Below are 25,894 nucleotides of genomic sequence, written 5' to 3' on the forward strand. Positions count from 1 at the left end.
TCAACAAGACTCTTAAGCCCCACATCCTTGGGGAAACCTCCTTCCCAAGTCTCATTAACCTCTCCTTTCTCTAAATGACAGGTTCCCTAAGTGTGTACTCACATTTCTGATAGTCTGCATTAAGAAGTATAGGAGGAATGGGAGAGGTAGCTTAGCACTTAGGAATGCTTGGTGCTCTTGCAGAGGATCTGAATTTATTCCCACCACTCTTGTTAACTATCTTTAACCTTAGCTTCGGGGAAATCTGAGACCTCTGGCCTCTGCAGACACCTGCACTCATGTGCACATGCCCCTCATACATAATTAAAAGTAAAATAATTTTTTTTAAGTATAGCAGCTCTACCCTACACAGATACACATACGCACACATACTCATTTGCACATACACACACATGTGCACACACACACTCATGTGCACACATAGGCTCATGTGTGTGTGTGCGCGCGCACACACACACACACACACACTTTCCCCAGCTTCTCAGGCCTTAGCTGTGGATAAGGATGGTTGTAAGTTGAAAGAAAAGGTAACTTGAAAGTTGGAAGTTCCTTAGACTTTTTCCCCTTCTGTTGTGCATATGATTTCATTTCATTTCAAATCCTTAAATAGGTAAATCTCACCACTGTCACCAGATTAGACCTTTAAATCCTTCAGTTAATGATTTCACTTTACAGATGAAATTGAGACTTGTAAGAAATGAAGTTACTAATGTATTAGTGCGTTTTTTTTTCTTTTAATGTTTCAGGTTTCATAATTACTTCCCTTCTCCTCTCATTGGTAAAATAAATTTAATTTCTCAAGGGCAAGGATCATTATACTTTACTCAGCTCCCACACCTACAATACCATTTATTAATCTTCTCTTGTTTCTCACACAGGATCAAGATTGAGTCTGGGCACACAGTGTGTGCTAAGAAAAGAATAATTTATTGACTTGAAGCCTCATAGAGTGTGAATCATTTAGAGGCACTGATTTTAGGCCTCAGTGAATACTTGCTGTGAGTTGGTCCAGTTCTCAGTGAACAGCCATGGGCACAAAGAGATATTCCAAGTATGTAATCTTCTTTGCTAAGTTGTAAACCAATTTCTACTAACTTTGTCATTCATAGCATCCTTGATGTTGTGAATCACCGAGTAGAGCTTTATTAAATATGTTTTAGTTGACTGCAGAAACAAAACAAAACAAAACAGAGTTGGATTCGTATTTCATGTGGTAACAAAAGGATTCTTGCCAAAAAGAAAGCACCAGGCTGCTCAAGCTGAGCATCACAGAGATAAGGAAGGGCTTTTCATATAATTCACGCCCTAAAACTGACCTTGCAGAAGAGTCTGAGATCCTGTGCAGCTCTGTAAACACCAAAAAAAAAAAAAAAATGTTGTAAAGTTTTAAAATAAAAATGATGCAATAATATTAGCTGTTATATATGTACAGTAAGAGAATACATCAAAGGGGCATAGAATTTAAGATATTTAGACAAAGTGAACTTAATTGAATCTACCCAGTGGGCTTGGGAATACTTTTAAGCCCTTTGGTCTGAACTTGGAGGACTAGAGATGTGCCTCCGTGGTAGAGCACTTGTTTGGCAAGTGCAAGTCCCTAGATTCAGTCACCAGTGTGGGAAAAGAAGAGTCAAGAACTCCAAAATACTTTATAATTAGGCATTGCAACTTCCTTCCCCCTCTCCCTCAAAGAGAATTGGTATCTGGTGGAAGACAGAGAAGTAAGGGAACAATAATAGTTCATCACAAATGTTTGTCACTGGAGATTTTACTGCCCTAGTTCTAAAAGAAGGAACTTTTAGATGTGGTCAGGAAGATGATTTGACCATTCATCTGAGCACAGCCAGTAGGAATCAGAAATTGTGAAATTCCTTAGCTGTATTTCTATTCATGACTGACCAATTAGCCATCACTGGCCAAAGTCAGGCCCATTTCAATATGGAGGACAAGCAGATAGGTATTTAAAATAGTAGTAGAATAATCTAGCTGTCTGGAAGAGGTTTCTTGGGCATTCTACTACAGCAACTTCTTTGAGTGATCTAAAACAAACAAACAAACAAATCAACTCATCAGGTATCTGCTTATCTCAGAGAAGTCCAGTAACTCCTGAATCTTAAGTTTTCCTTTCCACAACACACATGATGGATATGATTCATCTACTGGATTTATGAGCACCCAAGTTAATAATCTCTCAAGTTAAGCTCCCAAACTTAATCAGAGGAAGTCAGTGGACCTGCAGAAAGACAGGACTCGAGAGTCAGTAATGCAACTGGATGTCACATTCTCTTTTCAGGTTTCAAGAAAGTAGGGGATCAAAGACTTTGGGAAATATTAAATTTGAAAAACAATCAGATCCAGATGATGAAGAGGTAAGAAAACCCAGTTGTATACGTCTCTGCATCATCTTTCCTTGGGATTGCTTAAACTGTCTTACAAGTAGTGGGTTTCTAAACTTCCTATGTGAAAGTAAAGGGGAACACATATTTATATACAGAGTGAGGTTAATTTATTCTACTTTTTTAAAAAAAGAAACCAAGAAGTTGAGGAGGTAACATGAATATATCACCAATAAATCAAGACACAAAACTAAAAACTGGTAACTTATCTTAGAAAGTAATGAATCCTAACTCACCTAGACAGCAAGCTGTTTTTCTTTTATATAAAAGAAAAAAAATTTTTTTTTGTTTCTTTAGACAGGATTTCTGTGTTTCTGGCTGTCCTGGAACTTACTCTGTTGACCAGGTTGGCCTCAAACTCAGAGAGCGAGCCACCTGCCTCTGCTTTCTGAGAACTAAGACCAAATGTGTGCACCACCACCCACCAGTTTATGTCACTTAATTGATTTTAAAAGTTACTATACAACGTAATGTTTAGTTTTAGCTGTTTTGTTTTGTAGTACTATAAACTAAACACATGCTCATGTACACCCAATCATTTGTCTTGGTTGGGTCTTATTGCTGCCACGAAAAAACATGATCAAAAATCGAGTTGGGGAGAAAAGGGTTTATCTGGGTTACATTTCCAAATCATAGTCCATCACTAGAGAAAGTCAGGACAGGAACTCAAGCAGGGCTGGAAATTGGAGGCAGGAGCTAATTGTAGAGGCCATGGGCGGAGGGTTGCTGCTTATTGGTTTGCTTCACGTGGCTTGTCCAGCCTTTCTTATAGAACCCAGGATCATCACCAGCCAGGGATGGTATCAACTACCATGGGCTAGGCCCTCAACCATTGATCACTAATTGAAAAAGTGCCTTACAGTTGGATTTCATGGAGGTATTTCCTCAACTGAGGCTCCTTCCTATCTGATGACACCAGATTGTGTCAAGTTGACACACAAAACTGTCCAGTACAGTCTTCTCTTTACCTTTTAATACAGGGACTCACAAAGATGCTCAGTATAACCTTGAACTCAAGATCCATTGGTCTCTGCCTCTGCCTCCAGTAGCCAAGACCACAAGCCTATGCCACAAAGTCTGGCATAGTATATAAGTCATATGTCATATGTATGTGTCAGTATAATTTATTCTTATGTGTCCTCCTCCTGACACTGTTTGTCCATGTTCTCTAGCCTCCACTTGCTGACCACTTTCTCTTGTCTTAAATAGCACCCTCCTCTGTGTTCATTTTACCAACAATCTATTATCTACTGTCCTAGTTAGCCTTAACTGTCAACCTGACACAGTCTTGAGTCACCTGAGCAGATAGTCTTAATTGAAGAATCACCCAGATCAGATTGGCCTGTAGGCATATCTGTAGGGGACTATCTTGATTGTTAATTGATGAAGAAAGGCCTAGTCCACTGTGGGCAGCACCATTCCCTAAGTAAGTAGTCAGTAGTAAGTAGTAAGTAGTCTGTGCTAGAAAGCTAGCAAAGCATGGGAAAAGAAGCCAGCAATTCCTTCATGGTTTTCTGCTACAGGTTCTTGCCCTGACTTCCCTCAGTGATGGACTGTGACTTGGAAGTGTAAGCCAAATGAATCCTTTCCTTCCCTAAATTGCTTTTGACCAGTGTGTTTTATCACAGCAACAGAAAATAAACCAGAACAGCCATCACTGTGAAATCTCTCTCTCTTTGATGGTCTCTTTTCTACTTTCACCTGCTCCCTCTTCAGAGCTGATGATCCAAACACAGAATTATGTTTGTCTACTTTTATTCTGTTTTCCGGGTATGCTAAGAATATAATTTATGGTCTCTGCCTCCTATGTTGTTCTCATTTTCATTCATCCTTAGGTAACCCAGGGCTAAGGGCATGGAGAGGAGCCTTTCCTTCCTCAGTCCAAATAACAGCACTCCCACAATACAGTGATACTAAGCACCAGACCGAAGGGGGCATCAAAATTTAACTTTTTCAGCATCTCTAGAAGAATTGTATTTGCAGAGAAATTTAGAAATGCAAAATGTTTTCTCTTCTCCCTTGTCCTGTGAGCTCTGTTGGCAGAGTTGTTTCTGGAGGTCCCTGGAAGCCACTTCTTAGGTTGTTGTTTTTCTGTAACTGATTTTCTCCTTAACTGTTAAGCCCCATGTTGATGTCACCTGATCTTAGTCCCATATAGGGAAAAGGAAGAAAAAGGGTGTGATTCCACATGCCTAGTGTCCTTCAGCTTCAAGTGTGTGTGTGTGTGTGTGTGTGTGTGTGTGTGTGTGTGTCAGGGTCTGTGTGTGCATGTGTGTGTCTGTGTGTGAGGGTCTCTGTGTGTGTGTCTGTGTGTGAAGGTCTTGTAGGGATGGTATGTGTATGTGTCTATGGAGACAGGAAATCATCCTCAGGTTTTATTCCTTGGGAATCATGCTGCTTTGTTTTTGGAGACAGTCTCTCATTGGTCACTCTGTTGACTAAGCCAACTAAGCAAGGGGCGCTAGGGTTCTATCTGTATTTGCCTCCCTGGGGCTTGGGTTACAATCATGGGCCCTGACACACAGCTTTTTATGAGGATTCTGTGGATGTCTTCTTGCTCATGTGGCCCCTTTCTGGACTAAGTTATCTCCCCAGTCCCCGCACACAGACCTAGGCAGGTCCGCCTTACCCTCTACATCCTTTCCACTTTAGAATCCTGCTCTCCTGGCTGTAGACCTTGTTCCAGAAACACCAGGATACAACCCAGGCAGAATAGGTTCTCCTATTCTAGTGTCCAGAAAAGACTCTTTTAGTGAGAATGGGGTGAGGCCATACTGTTTCGTGGGTGGGACTATGGCACCAGAAAGTTAGCTCGGTGAGTAAAATTCTCTCACAGCAAGCATGAAGGACTTGAGATCAGATCCCCAGGTCAAGGTTGGGAATGTGGCTCAGTTGGTAGACTGCTTGCCTAGCATGCACAAAGCCCTAGGTTAAATCCCCAATCCTGAATAAAACAGGCATGATGGCACGTGCCTGGAATTCTAGCACTCAAGAGGCTGAGGTAGGAAAATCAGAAGTTAGCTTGGGATACAGGAAACCCAATCTTAATGTTTTTAATGTGGCAGTGTGGGCCCATAACTTTAGTATTTTGGGGGAACTGGACAGAGACAGGAGAATCCCTGGGGTTTGCTTTCTAGCCAATCAAGCTGAATCAGTGAGCTCTGGGGTGAATGAGAAACACTATCCCAAAATAAATAAATAAGGTGAAGAGAAAGACACCAGATGTTTGCCCTGGCCTCCACCACCACCACAACCATCACCACTACCACCACCATTACCATCACCACTATCAACACACACACACACACACACACACACACACACACACAGAGAGAGAGAGAGAGAGAGAGAGAGAGAGAGAGAGAGAGAGAGAGAGAGAGGAGTGTGACTTGAACCACTAATTCTGTTCCTTGTCTTCAGATGTATGACACAACTGCACAATCAAAATTTGTCCTGAAGAACCTCAGACACTACACTGTCCATCCAAATGTGGTAGGTGAAAAGCATACCCCCAGAGATCTCTAAGGGCAAATTTCAGCAATGGGTCCACAGCCCTGACTTCAGTGTATCCCCAGTTTCTAGGATGGAGAAATGGAACCACTTTGGGGATACAATGTTGGGACTTGTTTGTGAGGTGGGAGGAGAGACCTGGGGAGAAAAGGGTCCCAGTTCATTTTATTCTTCAGTGGAGAAAACATAATCAGGGGAAATGTGTAATCCATACCCCTTCCTCCCTTCCCCGCCCCACCTCCTAGTCTTCCTATTCAGAGAAAAGCAAGCTCAGTGGTGACTGTCCCTTCCCCACCCACACCTGCAGTGACTCACTGTGCTTCGTGACTTTTTCTTTAACATGCTCTGGAGCTTGTTAGTAATGCCCATGCCTGGAGAGAGATGTTGGTAGAGATAATAGAAAAGCCAAGCTTGGTTCACACTCCCAGGTTTCCCCTCTGCCTCAGAGACAGACATAGAAAGGTCAATCAGGCTGAGCCAAATACAACTCCTATTTGTGTCAGGAGGCTGAATGATGGCTCTCTTCTCTTCTCTTCTCTTCTCTTCTCTTCTCTTCTCTTCTCTTCTCTTCTCTTCTCTTCTCCTCTCTGCTCCCTTCCCCTCTACCCCTCCCCTCTCTCCTCTCTCCCCCTCCTTTTCTTCCTTTCCTTCTTCCTTCCTTCATTACTTCTCTTTTTTTCTTTTTGTGAATGAATTTAATCGGCTTGTTCTGTTACTATGGAAACCCCTCTGCTGCATTTCCCCAAGCCCCTAGTTTATTTGCAGCTCCAAGGGAAGGCTGTGACAGAGAAGCTCCCAAAAGTTTCAAATCAACAAATTTAAAGGCAGGTTTGGTTAGGTCCTCCTCAGCCTCTCAGCCAGGAGGGTAAAAAGTTAGCCAACTGATTCCTCAGTCTGTCTGGAAATCTTTCTTTCTACTCAGGCCAAATACTATGAGCCTCTGAAGCCCAGTAAACTGCAGAGATCCCTGACTCAAAAGAAGAAAATGAATAGTTTCATGGTAAAGGTGACAGAGTATGATCAGGATATGACGCTACTGCTCATGACTAACAACCCACCGCCCTGCTCCTTCGGCCAGCAGGAAAAGGATGGAGCTCCAATATACTTTCCCCCAGAGTTTCAGTTAAAGGTAATGATGCCCAAGAAGGTCTCCTAGCAGCCTGCGTGTGAACCAGAGGGAGGTAGGGGTTGGAGTAAACACAGAGAGAGCCAACTTAACGTAGAGGAGGGTTACCAGAATGCTATACTTAGGTCCTCCCTAGGTCCCTGGCTATGTACTCCATGAAACTGAAACTGCTGAGTTTGAAGTCAGTGGGGACGACATAGCAAGACACTGCTGTCTTAAAACGATACATAAAAAAAAAATAATTGCTGAACATCTTCAGGAAGCTAGAAACCAGAACAAGACCATAAAGATAAACTATAGGACAAATTTTATCCTGAAGAATCTTGGCATCTGACAATCAATAAGCAATCCACATTAGAACAAGTCTCCTGTCCCAGGACATGTGACTAATCTAAGAATACTTAAAATATAGAAATTACATACACTAGAGAAGAATCTCCCTGTTGGGAAAACAGGATCGAGGCAAGAGATGAGAGGGTCCAATCAGATTTGTGTTTTAGGAGGAACATTTGCAGGTTGAAGGAAAGGTGCATTAGTTGTAGAAGAGACAAAATCCAGAGAGATTTGTTGTGATGTTACTTTAATAGTTGAGGTGAGCAATGCTGAAAATCTGAACTAAATTCAAAATAGCAGAGTAAGTGAAGAAAGTTGATTTAAGGGATATTTGGGAGTCAGGGGCAGAGGAAAACGTTGACAGCCTAGAGAGGGAACCCAATCCAATGGGAAGAAATTAAATAAAGTGACAGTACAGACAAGTAAACTCTCATAGAGTTTAGAGTCTTGGGATGGGATAGCCCAAAGACCTATCCTTAGAACAAACTATGAGTTGGGTGTTGGTACTTTTTAAATCACTAGATGGATGGCAGTGAGAGATGCCAAAATGAAGTGGTCTGTTCTGAAAAAAAAAAAAAAAAAAAAAAAAGACCTCATGGATTCATTGTCTGTGGTCTCATAATTTGTGCCTTTCTACAGTAGGTTCAAGTGCTTATCGTGACAGTGGGTGTAAGGTGCTCCTTAGAAAGAAACAAATGTAGCCAGGGCTGCTGTCCTTAACACAAAGAAGGAAAAAAAAGCAAGCATGTAACCTGAGTTCTCTAAGAACTTTCTTTCCAAAGCTGTCCTTGGGAGTCCCCAGGGTTGGGGCAGGACCTGATTGTCCTCCCGAGGATGTGGTCTGGGTGGCACTTTATTAGTGGGCAATATTAAGGACCCAATTCTAAAGACTAGAACAGCTCTTTAATTTTCCTGATGCACCCCTCCCCTACTCACTTTGGTCCTGGATTACATATAAGAAAAGTATTCTTTACTGTGCCTGCGCACAGTGTACAGTCCAGTAGCCAAGCTGAGGCGAGTGCACATCAACAGTTGCTGTTCTCATTCCCTTCCTGATGCCTCTGGCCCTGCCCTGTCTCCTGTGAGAGTGCCTAAGAAGCTTTGTTTTGTACACTATAACCACATCTCTACTCCCACTATGGACCAGATATCAGATCCAGTGAAACAAAATTCCTAAGCTGGTAACTGACCTGTGGTGCAGACTGGTGCCTCTCCAAACCCAAACAAGCTAAAAACTAAACCATCCGCTCTTGAGGAAATCACAGATCAGATTTTTTTTTTTAAACTTCTAAGCACCTGAATTAGAAAAGGAAAAGATTGGGACAATGGGAATGAAAATTGAAAGAGCACATAGGATGATGTCCTAGAAGAATCAAACCATGGGAAGAAGGGTGATCCAAGGGCCCGGCATGTAGCCAGTTGAAGTTATAGAGAATGGCAGAAGAAGGAATAGGGGGAGAAAGATTAGATATAGTCTTATAGATTGTATCTCGTGTATTTCTCTATATGCATGTATATATGTAGGTTACAAAAGGGTAAAGGGGCTACAGATGTTTCAGAGTTTGAGAAGAGGGAGGGAGGGAAGGAGGAAAGAGGAGAGCGGAGGACGAAGAAGGGACTTGTTAGTGATGTGTTAATGCTTAAGATGGATGGTAACCCTCCACTCATGCCACTTTTCCTTCTAAATAATATCCAGTTTCTGCTTATTTTATTTGCTTTTAAATGTTAACGAAAAAAGAAAAGGAGAAAAGGGTTTTATTTTTTGTGAGATGTAAAATGATTTATATTATTTTAGCTAGCCCATATAAAAGACACAAAATCCTGGTGTTGTAACTGATACTTCCCAGCCATATGTCCCTTGTTAAATGTGCTGGACCAGGAGCATGTGCCCAAGTGAAATAAACCCTGAGGACAGGCTGGTGGAGCAGAAATAGCCAGGCGAGGCTCAAACAGGGACCAAGGGTCACACGGCTGGGAAGTAATTAGAATAACTCAAAACCTGCCCAATCTAGGTTTACAGCCTGTAAATAAAATACCAGAATTGTATGACTTTTATACAGGCTAGGTAAAATAATATAAATCATTTTACAAGGAGAGAGAGAGTGGTGTGTAGAGGTCAGAGGACAACCTGCTAGGGTCAGCTCTCTCCTTCCATCATGTAGGTCCTGGGGATTGAACTCAAATCGTCAAGCTTGGCAACAAGCCCCTTTATCTACCTTTACCATGGAGCCATCCTGCCATCCCCTTTGGTTGTTTGGTGGTCGTTGTTGTTGTTCCCAGACCCAGTTCTGCTAAGGTTTCTGCGGTTTTTAATGGCAGGGTCATTGGCTACATGTTAGTTTTTTTGGTTACTCTGTTTCATTAAATCACCTATTAAATGATTTGCATAAGGTCCTATATCTTCAGACTAGAACCACTCAGAGAGAAGGAATTCAGAAGGAAAATGCAATAGTTCAGTGGCAATGCCAAGTATTTTAAAAAGGTTTTCAAGTTATGAAAGTAAAAGCTTAATATGTCAATTGATAGCTTGGTCATCGGTTCAACAAACGGTTCTTTTCTACTACGTGCCAGACCCTATGAAGGCTAAGAGACTAAGGAGGTATCAGTGACTGATCTGAAGTCTTTGCTTTACTAAAGTGTAAGCCTACTGATTTAGAGTATCTATGCAGACCGCAGGCAAAGAAACAACCATGCAGATCATGTATAATGTGACAGGTGCTTTGAAAAATCAGAAAAGGGGAAAGGGAGGTTTAGGTAGTGTGATTCAGGGAGGTACTCAGCAGAGGTTATGACTATTCAATAGACATTTTCAAGAGCCAGGGGACATATCATGTGATTGCTGCTCCTAGCATACCGGTCTCATTTTACATAGCCTCCCGTTAGGAAAACAGTGCTCGTAACTTTCTCTAGTGAGATAAATCACAAGAATAAGGCAATTCAAATTGAGTCAGGTGACAAATAGCTCAAAATATTGACACTGCTTATCTTGGGAGAAACAGAGCCTAGGTGGAACCTAGTGGACTTTTTTTTTTTTTTTTTTTTTAACTGAGTGTGCTACGTAAGAGGCACTGGCTTCATTCTCCTTGAACTATCTTAGGGGAAAAAAACGCTACAAGGAGACATGTATTAGCTGATTAATGATGAAGTTTATTATTAACTCATTGCCATTATGATTAGTGTGTGTGTGTTACATGGAAAAGGCAGAACAGGTGTGTATGTATTAGAACGTGTGGAAGTGGGCTGGAGAGATGGCTCAGCTGTTGTTGGCTAGGCTCACAACCAAAAATATAAGAATGTGTGGAAGTCAGAACAGGTTTTGTGGAATTAGCTCTAGGTTTGGAACTCAGGTTTCCAGGCTTGTACAGCAAGCACCTTTACCTGCTGAGCCAGCTTACCAGCCTTTTAGGCTGCCTTTGCTTTGTTTTTAGGCAGAAGGCAATTGGATCACTTGACCGGACAATTATGGATGGGATGTGAGAGCTAGATGGACAGTCAGACTGGATGACTTCCAAGAGAGTCTGAAAGCTTTTGATTATGTGATCTTTAGGAATGGTAAAATTATGACCTCATAAGACCGTTCATTCTATGGCCTTTCCACAGCAGAAAAAAAAAAAAAAAAAAAAAAAAAAAAAAAACCAAAAACAGCAGTAAGGCGGCTGTCTCCGAGGAAGGAAGGTAGAGTTCTATGGGTCTGCTTCCCAATTTATTCCTAAATATTTGATCTCTCAAGCTATTCACAGACTGGATCTGTTTTAAGTGTGCTGTGTTAGAGACACAGGTACACATGTGTCTTTACTCGATGTCAGAATTCATTAAGTAACAATAAACTCACAAGCCACTTTGCTTTCTTTTTGGTTGGCTGCAATTTGCCAAGCAGTCCTGATTTCCCTTGATAGCTGGCTGCTGGCAAACACAGATTGTTTTATTACAATCTTAACTACTAATAAAAACTCTCAACTTTGTGCACATTACGTGTCACATGGTGAATCCATCCATCCATCCACCCATCCATCCATCCATCCATCCATCCATCCTCCTACCCACAAATGTGAAATTTCAGAATGGCTAGGAAAGGGATATAGAGGCTTCGTGTTTAAGAGATTTAAAGAGACCTTACTGGAGGCAGAGAGAAAGCTTGTATGGATTCAAGAAAGAATCACCACAGGTGGTGAGATAAGATTAACAATCTATTTGGAGAACCTAGTTTGAAAGCTATTAGAAGCACAGAGCTAAGTGGTGGCGTGGCAGGGTCCAGCTGAGCTGCAGAGGCCTAGGACTGTGGAGATGTGGTGCAGTGTGGGGTCTGGACGGATGAAGGGATGAGTGGTTAGGGAGGATATCAAGTAAGCCTTGACAAGTAGTGGAGACAAAGCTGAGCCAAAGCCACAGGGTCAGTCAACAGTTCTTGAGTTGTCAATTCCTTGGTACACACACTGGTCAGATGATCAGTCATTGAGGCCACCACCATCACGGTGTTTGGTGTCTTTATGGAGTTCAGGAGAGAGTGCTGCTGTGCCCTTCAGCTTTGGGAATAGGTTATTTGTCAGTCTGCTTCAGGGTTGGTGCCGAACAGAAGATGGTTTCTACATGTGCTATAAAATACAGAGTCCTCCTTCTCCACACTTGCTCTCAAAATGAAGTCAAAAGGTCCTTTGTTAAATGGTGTCACTGGAAGAAAAGAACAGCTAAAAAGTCACTGTTTTACACAATATGGAGTAACTTAGAGCAGAGCACAGCTTTTCTGCCATAAACCTTCCAAACCCAGGAACTTCCTCTGCCATTAATTTTCAGGAGCCCATGGCTAAGGAGTCCAGCCAGTTACTCAGGAAACTGACCATCTTGGGAAGGTTACCTGAGGATAAAATGGATCTTTCCCCACTCCCTCTCTTCATGGTCTTTGTGGTTTCTTTTTTTTTTTTTTTTTCTGATTGGTTGGGTCTGCCATTTTAACCTTTCATATTCCATTGTGATTTAGTCCAGGAACTCAGTTCCAGTTTTAAACTTCTAAAGACTCAGCTTCCTTCCCTCTTCACTCTCTTCCCCCCCCCCCCCCCCCCAGGAAACTCTCTATCGACGGAAATCCAACAAGAATGACTTCCTTCCCACAATGTCTCAGAAAAAGAAGTTAAAACCAGAACTGAAGCCAGTCTTCCCTATGAAACGGATAGGTGATCCTACCTTCAAGGGACAACAATGGTTTAGGTAAAGTGCTAGCTGTTGTTTTCTGTTTTCTTTCCCTTGTGCACACTGCTGTATAATTTAGCAAGCAGAAATGGAAACTCAGGGAGATTTAGGATAAGGTCAACTGGAAGAGAATGCTCCGGAGAAGCTTCCCCGTATAGTTTTGGTTGTAAAGAAGATATCAGAACACGTTAAGACTTCCTTCCTGACGTAAGTGTTGTGTTCAGCAATAGGACCTTACCATCAGGTAAGGGAGACATAGTAGGACTGAGGCACAATGTGAACTCACAAAGACTGTGGCAGCTTGTACAAGATCTTACCAGCTTCAAGGCAGAAGGGTCCCAGCACTGAGAGGGAGACGTAGACACCAGATTCTGTTTTCATAACCAAGAAACTATCTGCCATTGATACCTGCTAGCAAAGGGATAATTGGTTTTCTCCAATAGAGTCTCGCTAGTCTCCAATGGAATATATCAACCACATTTCAGGGTAGGGCCCATGCCTAGCAGTTGTTGGCCAACACAACAAAACAAATTCAATGGCATTTTTGTGGACTTTTAATTTTTCTTTTCTTTTCTCTTTCCTTCCTTCCTTCCATTTTAGTTTCTTTTTTTGAGATACGATTTCTCTCTGTGTGGCCTTGGCTGTCCTGGAAGTTGTTCTATAGACCAGGCTGGCCTAGAACTCACAGAGATCCACCTGCCTCTGGCTCCTGAGTGCTTGGATTAAAAGCATGCACTAGCATGCCCAGCTTGATTTTAATTTTTGTTGACAGTTTTTTGTGTTTCTTGTCTTTTGTTTTTTTTTTAATTTTTAATTTTCTTTATTTTTTGTTTGTTTTTGTTCTTTGCTTTGTTTTTGTTTTTAATTTTTTTTGGAGACAGAGAAAGAAAAAAACAGAAAGTTGGGTGAGTAGGATCAGGGAGGAATTGGGGGAGGGAAATCACTTTCAAATGTATTTTTTGTATGAAAATGTTTAATTTTTAATTTGGTTTTTAAAGACAGTTGGTTTGTTGTTGGTTTGTTTTTGTTTTGTTTTTCTGTGTAGCTTTGGCTGTCCTGGAACTCACTCTGTAGACTAGGATAGCCACATACTCAGATATGCCTGCCTCTGCTTCCCAAGTGCTGGGATTAAAGGTGTACACCACCACTTCTTGGCTTATGTGAAAATGTTTTATTGAAAACATTTTTCAATAAAAAATAAGAAAAAAGTCCGTGTAAGATATAGCTTTCCAACATAACATATGTCATCACTTATTTGCTAATAAAGGAAGCACAGCCATGCAAAAGTAAAGTTTTCAACTGACAATAATTTCAAGAGTGAAGAAAAATGTATTTAAAGGTCCGTGGCTTTTGTTTTTTGTTTGTTTGTTTGTTTTTAATGTATATGCATGCTCTGTCTGCATGTACATCTGCACGCCAGAAGAAGGCATCAGACCCCATTTTAGACGGTTACCAGCCACCATGTGGTTGCTGGGAATTGAATCCAGGACCTCTGGAAGAACGATCTTATCTGCTGAGCCATCTCTCCAGCCCTAAGGGTCTGTATTTTGAGGATATAGAAAAATCAAAGTGTGACGTAAGGACCAGAGGAACAAATGCTATGAGGATACAAAGAAAAAGGAGGTTTTTGAAAGCTGGGGAGATGACTCAGTAACATGCTCACTGTACACACTTCGAGGACCTAAGTTTAATCTCCAGCATCCATGTTAAAAAGCCAGGTAGTGTGCAATCCCATTATGCCAGTACTGGGAAACAGGAGGGTCCTTGGAGATTCCTGGCCAGACAGTCTAGCAAACCCCAAATTCAGTGAGAAGCCCTGCCTCAAAACATAAGCTAGGGACTGAATGAGGAAGACACTCAAAACATGTCTCTGGCCTCCACACTTGCATATACACATGGGAACAATTTTTTTTTTTTTTTAGCAAACATAAAAATGTTTTACTTATAACTATTCATAGGAGGGGATTTTTATTTAATACTGAGAAGACAGAGGATTCTGGAATTGGCTGCAAGGTTTACACTGTATTAAGCTGTCAAACCTTCCCCTCCATTTTTTTTTTAAACCAACAACCCAACTTTCTGGTTATTGTCCTTTCTTCTTTCTTGGGATCTTCATTCTATCTCTGAGGATAAAGCTGACTTTTAGGTGACCAGTGCCGCTAACCTGTAGCCCTAGACCAACCAAGTATACTTTTTTGTTTTTGTTTTTGGGTTAAGGTTTTCTACCGAAAGTGATTTCAACATCGAAGGGAGGTATTCTGAAGTCTATGCTTTAAGAAAACAGAAAAAACTATATCCTAACCTCATCTTTGCCCCAGCCTGCCAGACAAGAAAATATGGTAAGGTCTCCTGTTTCTGCACTGTGATTTACTGACCTACAAATGGGCTGCAGAGAGAATCTGCCGGGCTTAGAGGGTTGTCTGAGCTGGCTTCTTTTGTGATGGGTCCAAACACTAACTTTTCTTGTAGATGGAAGTTAAGATGGTGATAGGCTATTTTAATATTCAAATATCAAGAAGGTTCAAAAAGGTATAGGGTTTCCTGTGCTATATCATCTAACACTTAGATCGGTTTTTGCCATAATGATGTATTCTAAAGGCTAAAAACAAACAAACGAATAAACAAAAACCTCTCAAAGTAAATAATACTATAATTGCTGACAACATGATTTTGATATTTAGGTACAAATAGGCTGAAATATTTATCTGTGCATAACTTTTACACTTCCTGGAAAATTGCTTTAAAGGGCCAACGGTTAAGCGTGTACATTGCAAGTCGAATGCAGTGGCTCATGCCTTTAATCCCAGCACTTGAGAGGCAGAAGCAGGTAGAGCTCATGAGTTTGAGGCCAGCCTGGTTTACATAGTGAGTTCTAGCACCTGTCTTGAAACATTACTACTAGAAAAAGTATGTGAGTCTCATAGGCCCACAAGTCTCTTTGGGATAAGGGTGAGACTGGGGTAAAGAAGGGTTGGGACCAGGATATGTAGAAGGTATAGTGAGAATCATCATATATCATCTCTCATTTGATAATACCCATAGGGGCCTCTGTGTTAGACTCTTACTAAACACCAAAGGTACTAACAATCTAGACCAAGAAAAACCTTGTGTATTATAAAATATGGGCTTAGATTTTCTCCATTATGTAGTTGGCCGTACTGAAGGGTTTCCAGGTGTCAAATACACAACTGTAGTTTAGACATGCATTGATGGCCTTTTAGACTGCACAGCCATAGCTTTAGCATAAGGCAGTTGTTTCCTAGCGGTGTAGAATATACTGCTCCACCCTTCCACTGGCTTCTCTATTTCTTCTATATTTCTCTCTATTTCTTGGTCTTCTCTATTTCTTCTATACCGATTTGCTACCCTTTTCAACCTATCCCTACCTGTGCTTCTCTTTGATTCCCCATATACAACTAAAACCAATCTATATAGAGGAAAAAACAACCAACCAAACAAAACACCTGATCAATGGAGAAAGGAACTGAAGCAGCAGAGTGACCCATCTTGCTTAAAAGAGCTCAGCCCCACCTCACCTCCAGCGTATTCACTCTTCCACACGCTCCTCTGACATTACCTGTTTTGGGTAATTGCCAGACTTCATGCCCCTGTCCCTACTTAACTCCTAATGACTATGGTCCAAGGGAGAAGAGGGCCTCTCCTCCAAAGCTTATTTCAGTTTTAGCTGCAGAACATAAAAGAGGAAACATCTATTTCTTTTATGAGAAATTCCACATGATGAATATGGGTTGAACTTTATATAAGTCAAACGAGGCAGCTATATATTTATTCGTTACTTTATCAATTTTATTTTATGTATGAGTGTTTTGCCTGTATGTATGTCTGCTTACCACTCATGTGCTTGGTACCCACAGAGATCAGAGGGAAGAGCATCGGATCACCTGGAACTAGAGTTACTGTTAGTTGTGAGCCTCCATGTGGGTGCTGAGAATTGAACTCAGGTCCTCTGCAAGAACAACAAGTTCTCTTAATCACTGAGCCATCTCTCCAGCCCCTAGCATAGTACTTTTAATCGGGATGGAATAACATCTTAAGTGGTACCATTATTAAGGTTTAGGCACATTATTCAGCTGAACCTATATATGGTGGGAAATTTTTCTTTTTCTTTTCTTCTTCTTCTTCTTCTTCTTCTTCTTCTTCTTCTTCTTCTTCTTCTTCTTCTTTTTTTGTTTTTTTTTTTTGTTTTTTGTTTTTCAAGACAAGGTTTCTTTGTATAGCCCTGGCTGTCCTGGAACTTGCTGTGTAGACCAGGCTTGCCTTGAACTCAGAGATCTGCCTGCTGGGATTAAACATGTGTGCTACCATGCCCAACTTGAAATTTTTCTTAAGGATATCTAATCTAATCTAATCTAATCTAATCTAATCTATGTAAGATCTTTTCTAATTTTGCAAGAGCCCTGTCAGGATGAGTTAGATAGACATGTATAAAGTAGTATGACAGCCTACAGCTCTAGTGTCATTTATGGTGACTACATATTCCCTCTCCAAATGTGAGTGCTTTACTTTTGTACCTAAAACGGCAGTTATGTGCATTTCCTCAACAATAACAAATCTGCCAGAGTGTTTTACTAGTGGTGCCATTTACAAGCTAACATCCTCTCTGTCCCCCAAATGATGCCCCATCATTTTGTGTGTGTGTGTGTGTGTGTGTGTGAGAGAGAGAGAGAGAGAGAGAGAGAGAGAGAGAGAGAGACAGAGAGAGAGAGAGAGTAGAAGTTGTGGAAGTGAAGTTTGGTTAGAAGGTTGCCCAAGAGGCAAACCACGCCTTCAACGGAGGACTGTAGTTAAGATCTTAAAGTAGACAACACCCTAAGAACAGGTGAAGCTGGAAAGACCATCTAGAAATGTGATGCCTTCGATGTCCAACGTATTAAAAAGCGTGTTTTTCATACTCTGAGACAAGGACAAAAAACCGAGAAATCATTTGGAAAAGTGCTGAGGCACGTGGATGTGTGTCCTTTAAATTACTTGAGTGTTAATCAGTATGGCTGCAGATTGAATCCCTTGAAAAGGGTGAAAGCTACAAAGACTACACTGGTTTGGGTGAAGAAGGAATCATAAGAGGTTAGGGAAGGCAGTCCCAAAATCTACCCTCTTGGTAAAGAGTTAAGACCAGCTTTCTGGTCACTCCAAATAGATCACTCATGCCTTCCCTTTAGTACGTTTCTAGTGCTCTCAGAGTAGCACATTCAATGTGTCCTGTGCTTTGTCGTAGTTTCCACGAAGCCAGAGGGTGAAAAACCAACTTCGAAAGTGCTTTGGGAACCACTGACATTTTCAAAGCTCCTAGAACAGAAGCCTACAAGAAGTGTGCCAGGGGAGAGCTTCTTTCGCCACGGAAGGGCCCAGCAGTGGGTTGTCAAAAGTGCGGCTATCATTAAGTGAAGACAAATCCTTCAAGACCCTCTCCTCATTCTTCAGGAACTGAGGGGGCCTGGAAAAGTCACCAACCAAATAAAGTTTCACGCTGGTTGCCTCAGACCTGGGTTGCAGAGGTTGTGAAGCGGGGCGTGGCGAGCCTCGGAGCAAAGCCTGTCCCCGCCCCCGTGCGGCAGTGGGCGGGGCAGAGGGCGTGCCTGCGTCCCTAGGGGGCAAGGGCAGCCGCCGAGGCCCGAGGGGGGCGGGCCTTGGCCCCGAGTGACGGCCCGCCGGCCCAACCGGTGTGAGAATACAGGGCCTGCCTTCCTGCAGCGTCTTCCGCTCGCCGGCTGCGGCGCCTGGGACGGTTGCTGTGGGTCTGGGCGCTGGGAAGCCGTCCAAGATGATTAAAAAATTCGACAAGAAGGACGAAGAGTCTGGTACGCGCGGCGCTCCGGACGCCCACCCTCAGGAGCAAGGGTTCCCCCTTCCCTCGCCCGCAGCCACCTGCTCTGGGGGCGGCCGCAGCGGCGGGGTCTGCCCGAAGCCCCTCCCCCGGCGCCGGGGCCTCCCCTCGGGCTGCGCGCTCCGGGCCGGGAGTCGCCTTGAGCGCTCGGCAGCTCCGCCCCGGCGCGTCCCCGCCCCCCGCGCCCGCCCCCGACCGAGCCCCTCAGAGCCGGCCCTCTGTGGGGCCCTGTCGGGGGGCGAGTAGGTGCGCGCGCATGTCTTGGTAGTCTGGGGTTGCTGGTGGGGTTAGGCCCCAGGGCGAGCACCCCGTTTTGGGGGCTGGGGTCGACCGGGCCAGGGTTGCGTGTTTATGGACTCTGAAGGGCCTTGATTCTCCTGTTCCCAGGGGTTAAGACTGCCCGGTGGGACACAGCTCATTGAATGCGCAGGCATCCAGAAGTGACTTGCGTGTTGATACCTGTCTGTGGTGCAGTGCAAGTGGGGAAGATGCCAAGCCTCTTCAAAAAAAAAAAAAAAAATCTTCAGCTCTTCAGTGGTAGCTGCTCTCACAAGTGTGGTGGAAGGTTGGGTTAGTGGACCTTCATGGCCTCATCCTGCATGGCCTCTTTACATCTGTGATTCTCTGCGAAACTGTTCCTTTCTGCTTCAGTAAATGTGTGAAACACATAAAATAGGGCTTGCTTTTATGGAAATCCATAGTGTCCTGTCATCTCATTACTCTTGGTGGTGGTGGAATCGACACATTTGTTAACATCCATGGGAGGGGGGATGGGGAAGCAGGGCATGAAGGCACTCATTTTGGACAGGGTTCCTATATCAGAAGAAGTCCAAGATATCTCAGTATGGCAATGACAGAATTTGTACCAGAATCAAAATTACTTCATCCAACTTATTTGCATATTAGTAATGGTTGTCTTTGTGACTTCCAAGGGATCATTCTGTTTAGGAGAGATTTCCCAAGCATGCACTATCCTCTAGAAAAGTCTTTGTAGGCCAGCTACTGAAGACCTTCTCTTTTTCTTATACTATAGGTAGTGGTTCCAACCCTTTCCAGCATTTGGAGAAGAGTGCTGTCTTGCAGGAGGTATGGCTTGGATGTGTACAGTGCCTTATCAATTGTTTGTCAATGATGGGCAAAACAAAACAAAAACAATAACAACAACAACAAAAAAACCCAAGGAGGTACTAAAGTCAGAACAGCCAAAATAACAATGAACGATGGTAAACCCACCTGACAGTCTGAAAATCAGTCTTCCCCCACATTTTATAAAAACTAGAAATTCATCTTTTATTTATATATTATAAGTAACATAGGAGTGTAACAGAGTGCAGGGGAGGTGGAGTAGAGGAAAAGGGAGAGTCTGGAGCTATAGAAATGTACAGACATACAGACAGTCGTGTGCTGGGGGATTTTAATGAATTGTCAGGAGTGGTAAGTGCAAGGTTACTGGAAGAACTTACAGATACTAAGCTCATGTTATTCATATGTAGACTGAGACTCTGGTAAGGTCTTTAAAATTGAAGTTGTTAACCTAGGGGAATAAAGTATAGCCAGGGAAGCAAGTTGTATCTGGTAATTTATTGTACACCATACTAACATGAGCGCATAGACAACTGACGTTACTTGGATATTGTACTAACATATCGTTAATGATACTAAAAATAATTTGGTGTCTCTATGATAGAAAATACGCCATGTATAGCATACTGTTTTGCATATTTCTTTAGGCACGCATATTCAACGAAACACCCATCAATCCAAGAAGATGCTTGCATATCTTGACAAAGATTCTTTACTTACTCAACCAGGTAAACTATTCTGATTTCCTTACATTTGTGTATTAGGGTAGAAATAAGTAACCTATAGTGAAAAACTTACTGAAAAGTAGATTTGTTTAAAAAAGAAAATCATGTAATTTGAAAATCCATAGAGTTTGGTTAGAACAATAATGTGTGAAAGTTCTTTAATACAAGGACCGGACCTATATCCCTTTGTAAATTCATGAGATATTAGACCAGCTAAACATGTATGTTAATTTGAATTCAACAAATACTACTTAGAACATACTCGATACATGTATTTACTTTTAGTTTTTTTAAAAAGATTTATTTATTTATGTGTATGAATGTTTTACCTGCATGTATGCATGTGCACCTTATGTATGCTCAGTGTTCATAGATGTCAGAAGAGGGCATCTGGTCCCCTGAGACTAAAGTTACAGAGGGTTGGAGCCACCATGTGGGTTCTGGATCTTCTGTAGAGTAACAAGTGTTCTTAACTGCTGTGCCAAAAGCAGGTTTCATGTATTTTGAGATTCTTTGACAATACAATGTAAAGTCAAATCAATTTCAAATATTTTGTTTGTTTATTTATTTGACATAATACTAAAATATTGAAAGTTTTGTCTTAATGTTCACGTTTTATATTAGTATCATTATTAACACTAATACTGTCAGCATGATTCTAGACAAGTAATTTAATTATTATGTGCCTCATAATGTAAATGAGGGTTGTAATACCAATTTTTTAAGCATTATAGTTAAATGAAATAGTAGATATAAATAATTATAATAGTGCTGGGCATATAGTTTGTTTTCAGAAATACTTTCCATTTGTAACTCAGCAAGTTTTATTGCATACCTGCTGTATTTTTTTTAGCTGTTCTAGGCACTGGAGTTATAGTAGATAAAACCAAAAATTTTTTTTTTAATTTTGTGTACTATTATTGATACTAATTTTCCTTTTTGCTTTTGCCTCAGATTATAAATATAATCTCAAAAAATTTAGAACCTTAGAAAATAGAATTTTATTTTGTAGACAGCATACCTATATATACATCATATATCTGGATTATTTATATGTAATGCTAAATGTGTTATACTTACCAACTTAAATTCTAAGAAAACATTTAGTTACATTTACTTACTAACTTTGTGTGTGCTTACATCAAGTGCATGTGGCAGTTAGTTCTCTTTCTTTCATGTAGAACCTGGGAATTGAACTCAAGTCTTTAGGCTTGACAAGTGTCTTTATCTGCTGATTCATCTCATCAGTACCTCATCAGGAGTTTTTTTATCATGTTGTTTTATAATTAAAGTTTTGTTGTTTTATTAATAAAGTTTAATTATATTTAAAAACCCCCTAACTTATAGTTTTAACAAAATTTTGTTGTTTGCAAATTGAAACTTGAGAAATAAAAGACATGTCTATTCTTGAGCAGCGTTAACTGTGATGGTGTGTAAGGACATCTAAGCCAAGATTGGTGTGACTTACCTCTGCAGAACATATTCTGTATTGCGTCAAAATTGGCTAATTTTACTGTGCCAGCAGAATTCTCAGTAGTGAAAGTTGATTCAAAGTAATCAGAGTCAGGGTTGGCTAATACGTTTCTTGGAGCAACTGATGTTGAGGCAGTTGTCTTGAGAAGGAGACTGCCAAGGACAGCATAAACTTGGTCAAGTAGAACAGCTTGGGAGTCAGTCATCTCCTTCCCTGGTTCTTGGCAGAACATTATAAGAAGAGAAAACAAACAAAACCCCCAAAACACTTCAAAATTTCTACTGGAATTGACAGAGCCACAGTTTTGAATTGTAAGTCTAAAATTGTAACTTAAGATTGTTCTTATATACAGAATCCCACAGGCTTCTGGGTATTTGGTAAGTTTCACACTAAGAAAGTTCTCTCTTGTTGATAAGCAAGTTGGACACTGATTTAAGTAGTTGTAAACTCTTGTTATACTTTGTCCTTCATCCTAAACTTAAGACATTTTTTAAAATTTAATTTCAATTTTTTTAGTTATTTACTTTACATCCTGTTCATTGCCCACCTCCCAGTCACCCCCTCCCACTATCCTTCCTCCTCTCCCCTTCTCCTCTGTGGGGCTGTTGGCCCCTGGATATCCCTCCCCCCCACCCCCCCACACCCCCTGGCACTTTAAGTCTCTGCAAGGTTAGGTGCTTCCTCTCCCACTGAGGCCAGACAAGGCAGCCCAGCTAGCAGAACATATCCCACATACAGGCAACAGCTTTTGGGACAGCCTCTGTTCCAGTTGTTTAGGACCCACATGAATGCCAAGCTGCACATCTGCTACATATGAGCAGTGAGGCCTAGGTTCAGCACATGTGTGTTCATTGGTTGGTGGTTCAGACTCTGAGAACCCAGAGGGTTCAGGTTAGTTGACTCTGTTGGTCTTCCTGTGGAGTTCCTATCACCTTCAGGATCCACAGTCCTTTCTCCTATACTTCTATAAGAATTCCCAAGCTTCATCCACTGTTTGGCTGTGGGTGTCTGCCCCTGTCTGAGTCAGCTGCTGTGTGGAGCCTCTCAGAGGGCAACATGCTCCTGTCTGCAAGCGTAACGAAGTATCAGTAGTAGTGGTAGGGATTGGTGCTTGCCCTTAGGTTGGGTCTCAAGTTGGGCTGGTTATAGGTTGATCATTCCCCCCAGTCTCTGCTTTCTCCCCTATGCCTGCATTACTTACAGACAGGGTAAATATTAGGTTGAAAGTTTTGTGGGTGGGTTAGTGTCTCTATTGCTCTGACTGGGGTTCCTGTATGTCTGTAGGAGGTGGCCTCTTCAGGTTCCATATCTCTGATGTAGTGAGTCACAGCTAAGATCACACCCATTGATTCTTGAGTGCCTCCCTTGTCCCAGGCCAGGTTAAAACACTTTTATTAAAAATCAAAATTCTTATACTCATGGCAAATAGGTGTAAGACTACTTGTATTTTATGTAAAAGAAATTAAGCCCAATACGTTATATAAGATTACTTTATTGGAAGAAGTAAGTGTTGAAATGGTAATATTTTAAGAAGCTTATGACTAGAAATGTTTGGAAGGTTAGTGACTCGGTTCTCTAGCGTGTACTGCTAGATCAGCAGCACTAGAACGTTTGGGAGCTTTCACTGAGTGGGAAATGGCCTGCTCCTCCCAGAGTTCTCCAGAGGGGACTGTATTTTTGACAAGGTCTTTAAATAATCTGCTATTCACATTAAATATTGTAAGATCCAAATCATACTTCTAAGAGTAAAGAGTTTAGGGTCTGTGTTTGGGGATCTATAGCAGCCCTTGAAACAAAAATAAGGACATTCTAGACCCTTCTCTTTTGTTTTGAACCCTGTTCTGCCACATTCGTGGATTCCTCCTAAGCAGTTCTTTTCAGTTTTTTATCTACAATGCACCTGTTCTACACTGGACATGGGTCAGGCATTAGACTCTGCAAATGCAGGTGCAAGACCTGCTTGTAGTTCTGTGACCTTATCATGCAATGCAGATTGGAGGTTCTACTTACTATTTTTGCCTCTTGGTATATTCTTAAAGGAAAATATAAGCAGTTTCTGTTAAAAATGTAGACACTACAATTCCAGAACTTCTAAGAGTGGTGTGCTGTTTTGAATTATTTTAAATAAGAAGTCTTTAAATGGCCCTGAGGTGTTTTTTTAATCCCCTGCAGGTTTCTAAATTGAAAGCAGAAAAGTTACCAAGAGGCAGAATGTTTATAAAGAGACTTCCTCCTGAATTCAAATGATTTTTTTTAATCAAATGAGAAATAAAGAGGAAATTCTTAATATTTATATTTTTTAATTTAAAAATTCTTTTAAATTTTACTTAGGGTGAACACTTCGGGACCATGGAAGCTACAGAAGCCTTCTTTGCAATGACTCGGTTGTTTCAGTCTAATGACGTAAGTCTTTCTTATTCTGTTATGATGAAACATTTATTTTCCCCAGGGAACGTAGAGTGCTCCTAATTAAAGAGGGTTGCTTAAAATGTTTAAAATTGCTTTAAAACTGTTTATCTTTATAAAACTTATCAATGCTTTTAAAATGATACATGAATGTGGAAGAATTAAAGTATATAGTATAAAGGTGTTTCTGAAGTCAGTGTGGGAAAGGTCATACCTACAGGCCACTTCTGTCAGTTCCTAGCCAAGATTTTAGTGTGCCTGGATTGCTGGCCAGTGAGGTTGGCAGTTGAGAAGAGCTGGACTTGGAGTGGGGACTCAGCAAGCCTGTCGGTGTCTCTGTAGCTACTTCTCATTACCCTAGGTCATCGCACTGCTTTGAGCATAATAGCTGCTGCTTTCCTTCTGTTTTCTCAATGTGGTACATTTCTTCCCAGCCCAGGTTAATACAGAAACTTACAGGGAGTCAGATTCTGTGATACATATTTCTCAACTTTCAGTTAGCATATATTTGCCAAATATATATATTTGCACAGCTACATTTTGTGTCCAAATTCCCAGGACTCTCTGGGATTTGAGTCTGCCTGTATGTCTAGATGATCATTTTCGTTTAAGAAGAAATGTGTGTGTGTATGTGTGTGATGTGCATGTGGATGCATGCATGCCATGGTGCCTCTGTGGCGGTCAGAGGACAACTTGTAGGGCTCAGTTCTTTTTACCATGAAGGTCCTGGTGATTGAACTCAGGCCTTTAATATTGGTAGTAAGTGCCTACCTGCTGAACCATCTTGTTGGTCCCTAAACAAGTTATTTTTAACATCTTAAGTTTTAACAACCTAAGTTTTATTAAAATATACTCTGGTAACAACTGCTTATTTACCCAAAGCTTTGTCCTCTGTAAGTCTTTGCAAGTGATAATTTAAATATTTATTCTACTTAATACTATTGACTACTTAGATTCCCCTGATCCAGAAAGAGAAGCGGTTTCATATTCCTAGCCTTCAAGACATACTTCCTTTTAATGACTTCCTATACTAACAATTCAGGAATCTAGAAAAGCAGAGCCACTGTGGGTATTATGGGATTAGGCATTTCCTTTAGGAATTAGACTAGAAAAGTAGGCATTTCAAGTTGTTGGAGTAGGGCTTACAGGCTTGCTGTTATAAAAGCCAGGCAAGGCTATATGTGGATCTGATTTTGCAGTCAGGTACCTGGTTGGACCAGATGAGGCTAGCAAATGGTTATAGGATTAATGTGTTATAAGTGCTGACAGAATACGCAGGGTTGTTGAAGCCGCATGGTGGCTGTCACTGATAGAGCCTGTGACATTACAATGAGTCTCTGTCATCATGAGTGATGGTAAGTAATATGGTGTAAAGGGTATAACCTTTCAGACCAGAACATTTTAAGGAAGAAAGTGCATTGAAAGAAGGTGGTGTCAGTAACTAAAAAGGCAGTGAAGAATAGCTTCCTTGTCTGGAGGCCACGAGAAAGAAAACAGCCGCCATTTAGAAAGTTGCAGGGCAATCCTTAGGGCGAATTTCCATTAGATAGAAGGATAGGAACATTTATAGAAGAGTTTGAAGATGATTAAGAGATTTTCCTGATGAAAAGCCACAGAACATCACCCTGTGCGTGCGTGCGTGCGCGTGCGTGCGTGTGCGTGCGTGCGTGCGTGCGTGCGTGCGTGCGTGTGTGTGTGTGTGTGTGTGTGTGTGTGTATAAGGATGGAAAATAGAATTGTTCATAATCCTTTTTAATAATGTTTGTAGAATCTGTACTGCTATCTATCATTTTGATATGGCTAAATTATATA

At 41.4% G+C, this 25,894-nt stretch overlaps 2 protein-coding genes across 2 annotated transcripts in view; both read left to right on the plus strand.

Annotated features, from left to right (window-relative positions):
- Nucleotides 1-878: 878 nt before the first annotated feature.
- On the plus strand, nucleotides 879-18,050 carry Tsga13 (testis specific 13). Its single transcript, XM_034519599.2, has 7 exons — nucleotides 879-1,051; nucleotides 2,294-2,369; nucleotides 5,817-5,888; nucleotides 6,829-7,035; nucleotides 12,425-12,567; nucleotides 14,767-14,888; nucleotides 17,786-18,050. Exons 1-7 carry the CDS (start codon nucleotides 1,029-1,031, stop codon nucleotides 17,953-17,955), a joined length of 813 nt encoding a protein of 270 aa, XP_034375490.1. The 5' UTR covers nucleotides 879-1,028; the 3' UTR covers nucleotides 17,956-18,050.
- Nucleotides 18,051-18,186: 136 nt separating this feature from the next.
- Copg2 (coat protein complex I subunit gamma 2) overlaps nucleotides 18,187-25,894 on the plus strand; it is a 116,940-nt gene continuing 109,232 nt past the window's right edge. The window contains exons 1-4 of the mRNA XM_034519771.2: nucleotides 18,187-18,368; nucleotides 19,428-19,480; nucleotides 20,125-20,205; nucleotides 24,008-24,079. Coding sequence (XP_034375662.1) covers nucleotides 18,332-18,368; nucleotides 19,428-19,480; nucleotides 20,125-20,205; nucleotides 24,008-24,079 — 243 coding nt within the window. The 5' untranslated portion in view covers nucleotides 18,187-18,331. The remainder of the gene's footprint in view (nucleotides 18,369-19,427; nucleotides 19,481-20,124; nucleotides 20,206-24,007; nucleotides 24,080-25,894) is intronic.

Source organism: Arvicanthis niloticus, chromosome 15, assembly GCF_011762505.2.
Source record: "Arvicanthis niloticus isolate mArvNil1 chromosome 15, mArvNil1.pat.X, whole genome shotgun sequence".
NCBI lineage: Eukaryota > Metazoa > Chordata > Mammalia > Rodentia > Muridae > Arvicanthis > Arvicanthis niloticus.

Excerpts from the sequence above, each read along its gene's own strand:
- Tsga13 (XM_034519599.2), top strand. The coding sequence starts at position 1,029 with ATGGGCACAAAGAGATATTCCAA. Across the intron at positions 1,052-2,293 it reads GGCACAAAGAGATATTCCAA|GTTTCAAGAAAGTAGGGGAT; the intron begins GTATGTAATCTT and ends TTCTCTTTTCAG. Across the intron at positions 12,568-14,766 it reads AAGGGACAACAATGGTTTAG|GTTTTCTACCGAAAGTGATT; the intron begins GTAAAGTGCTAG and ends TTTTGGGTTAAG.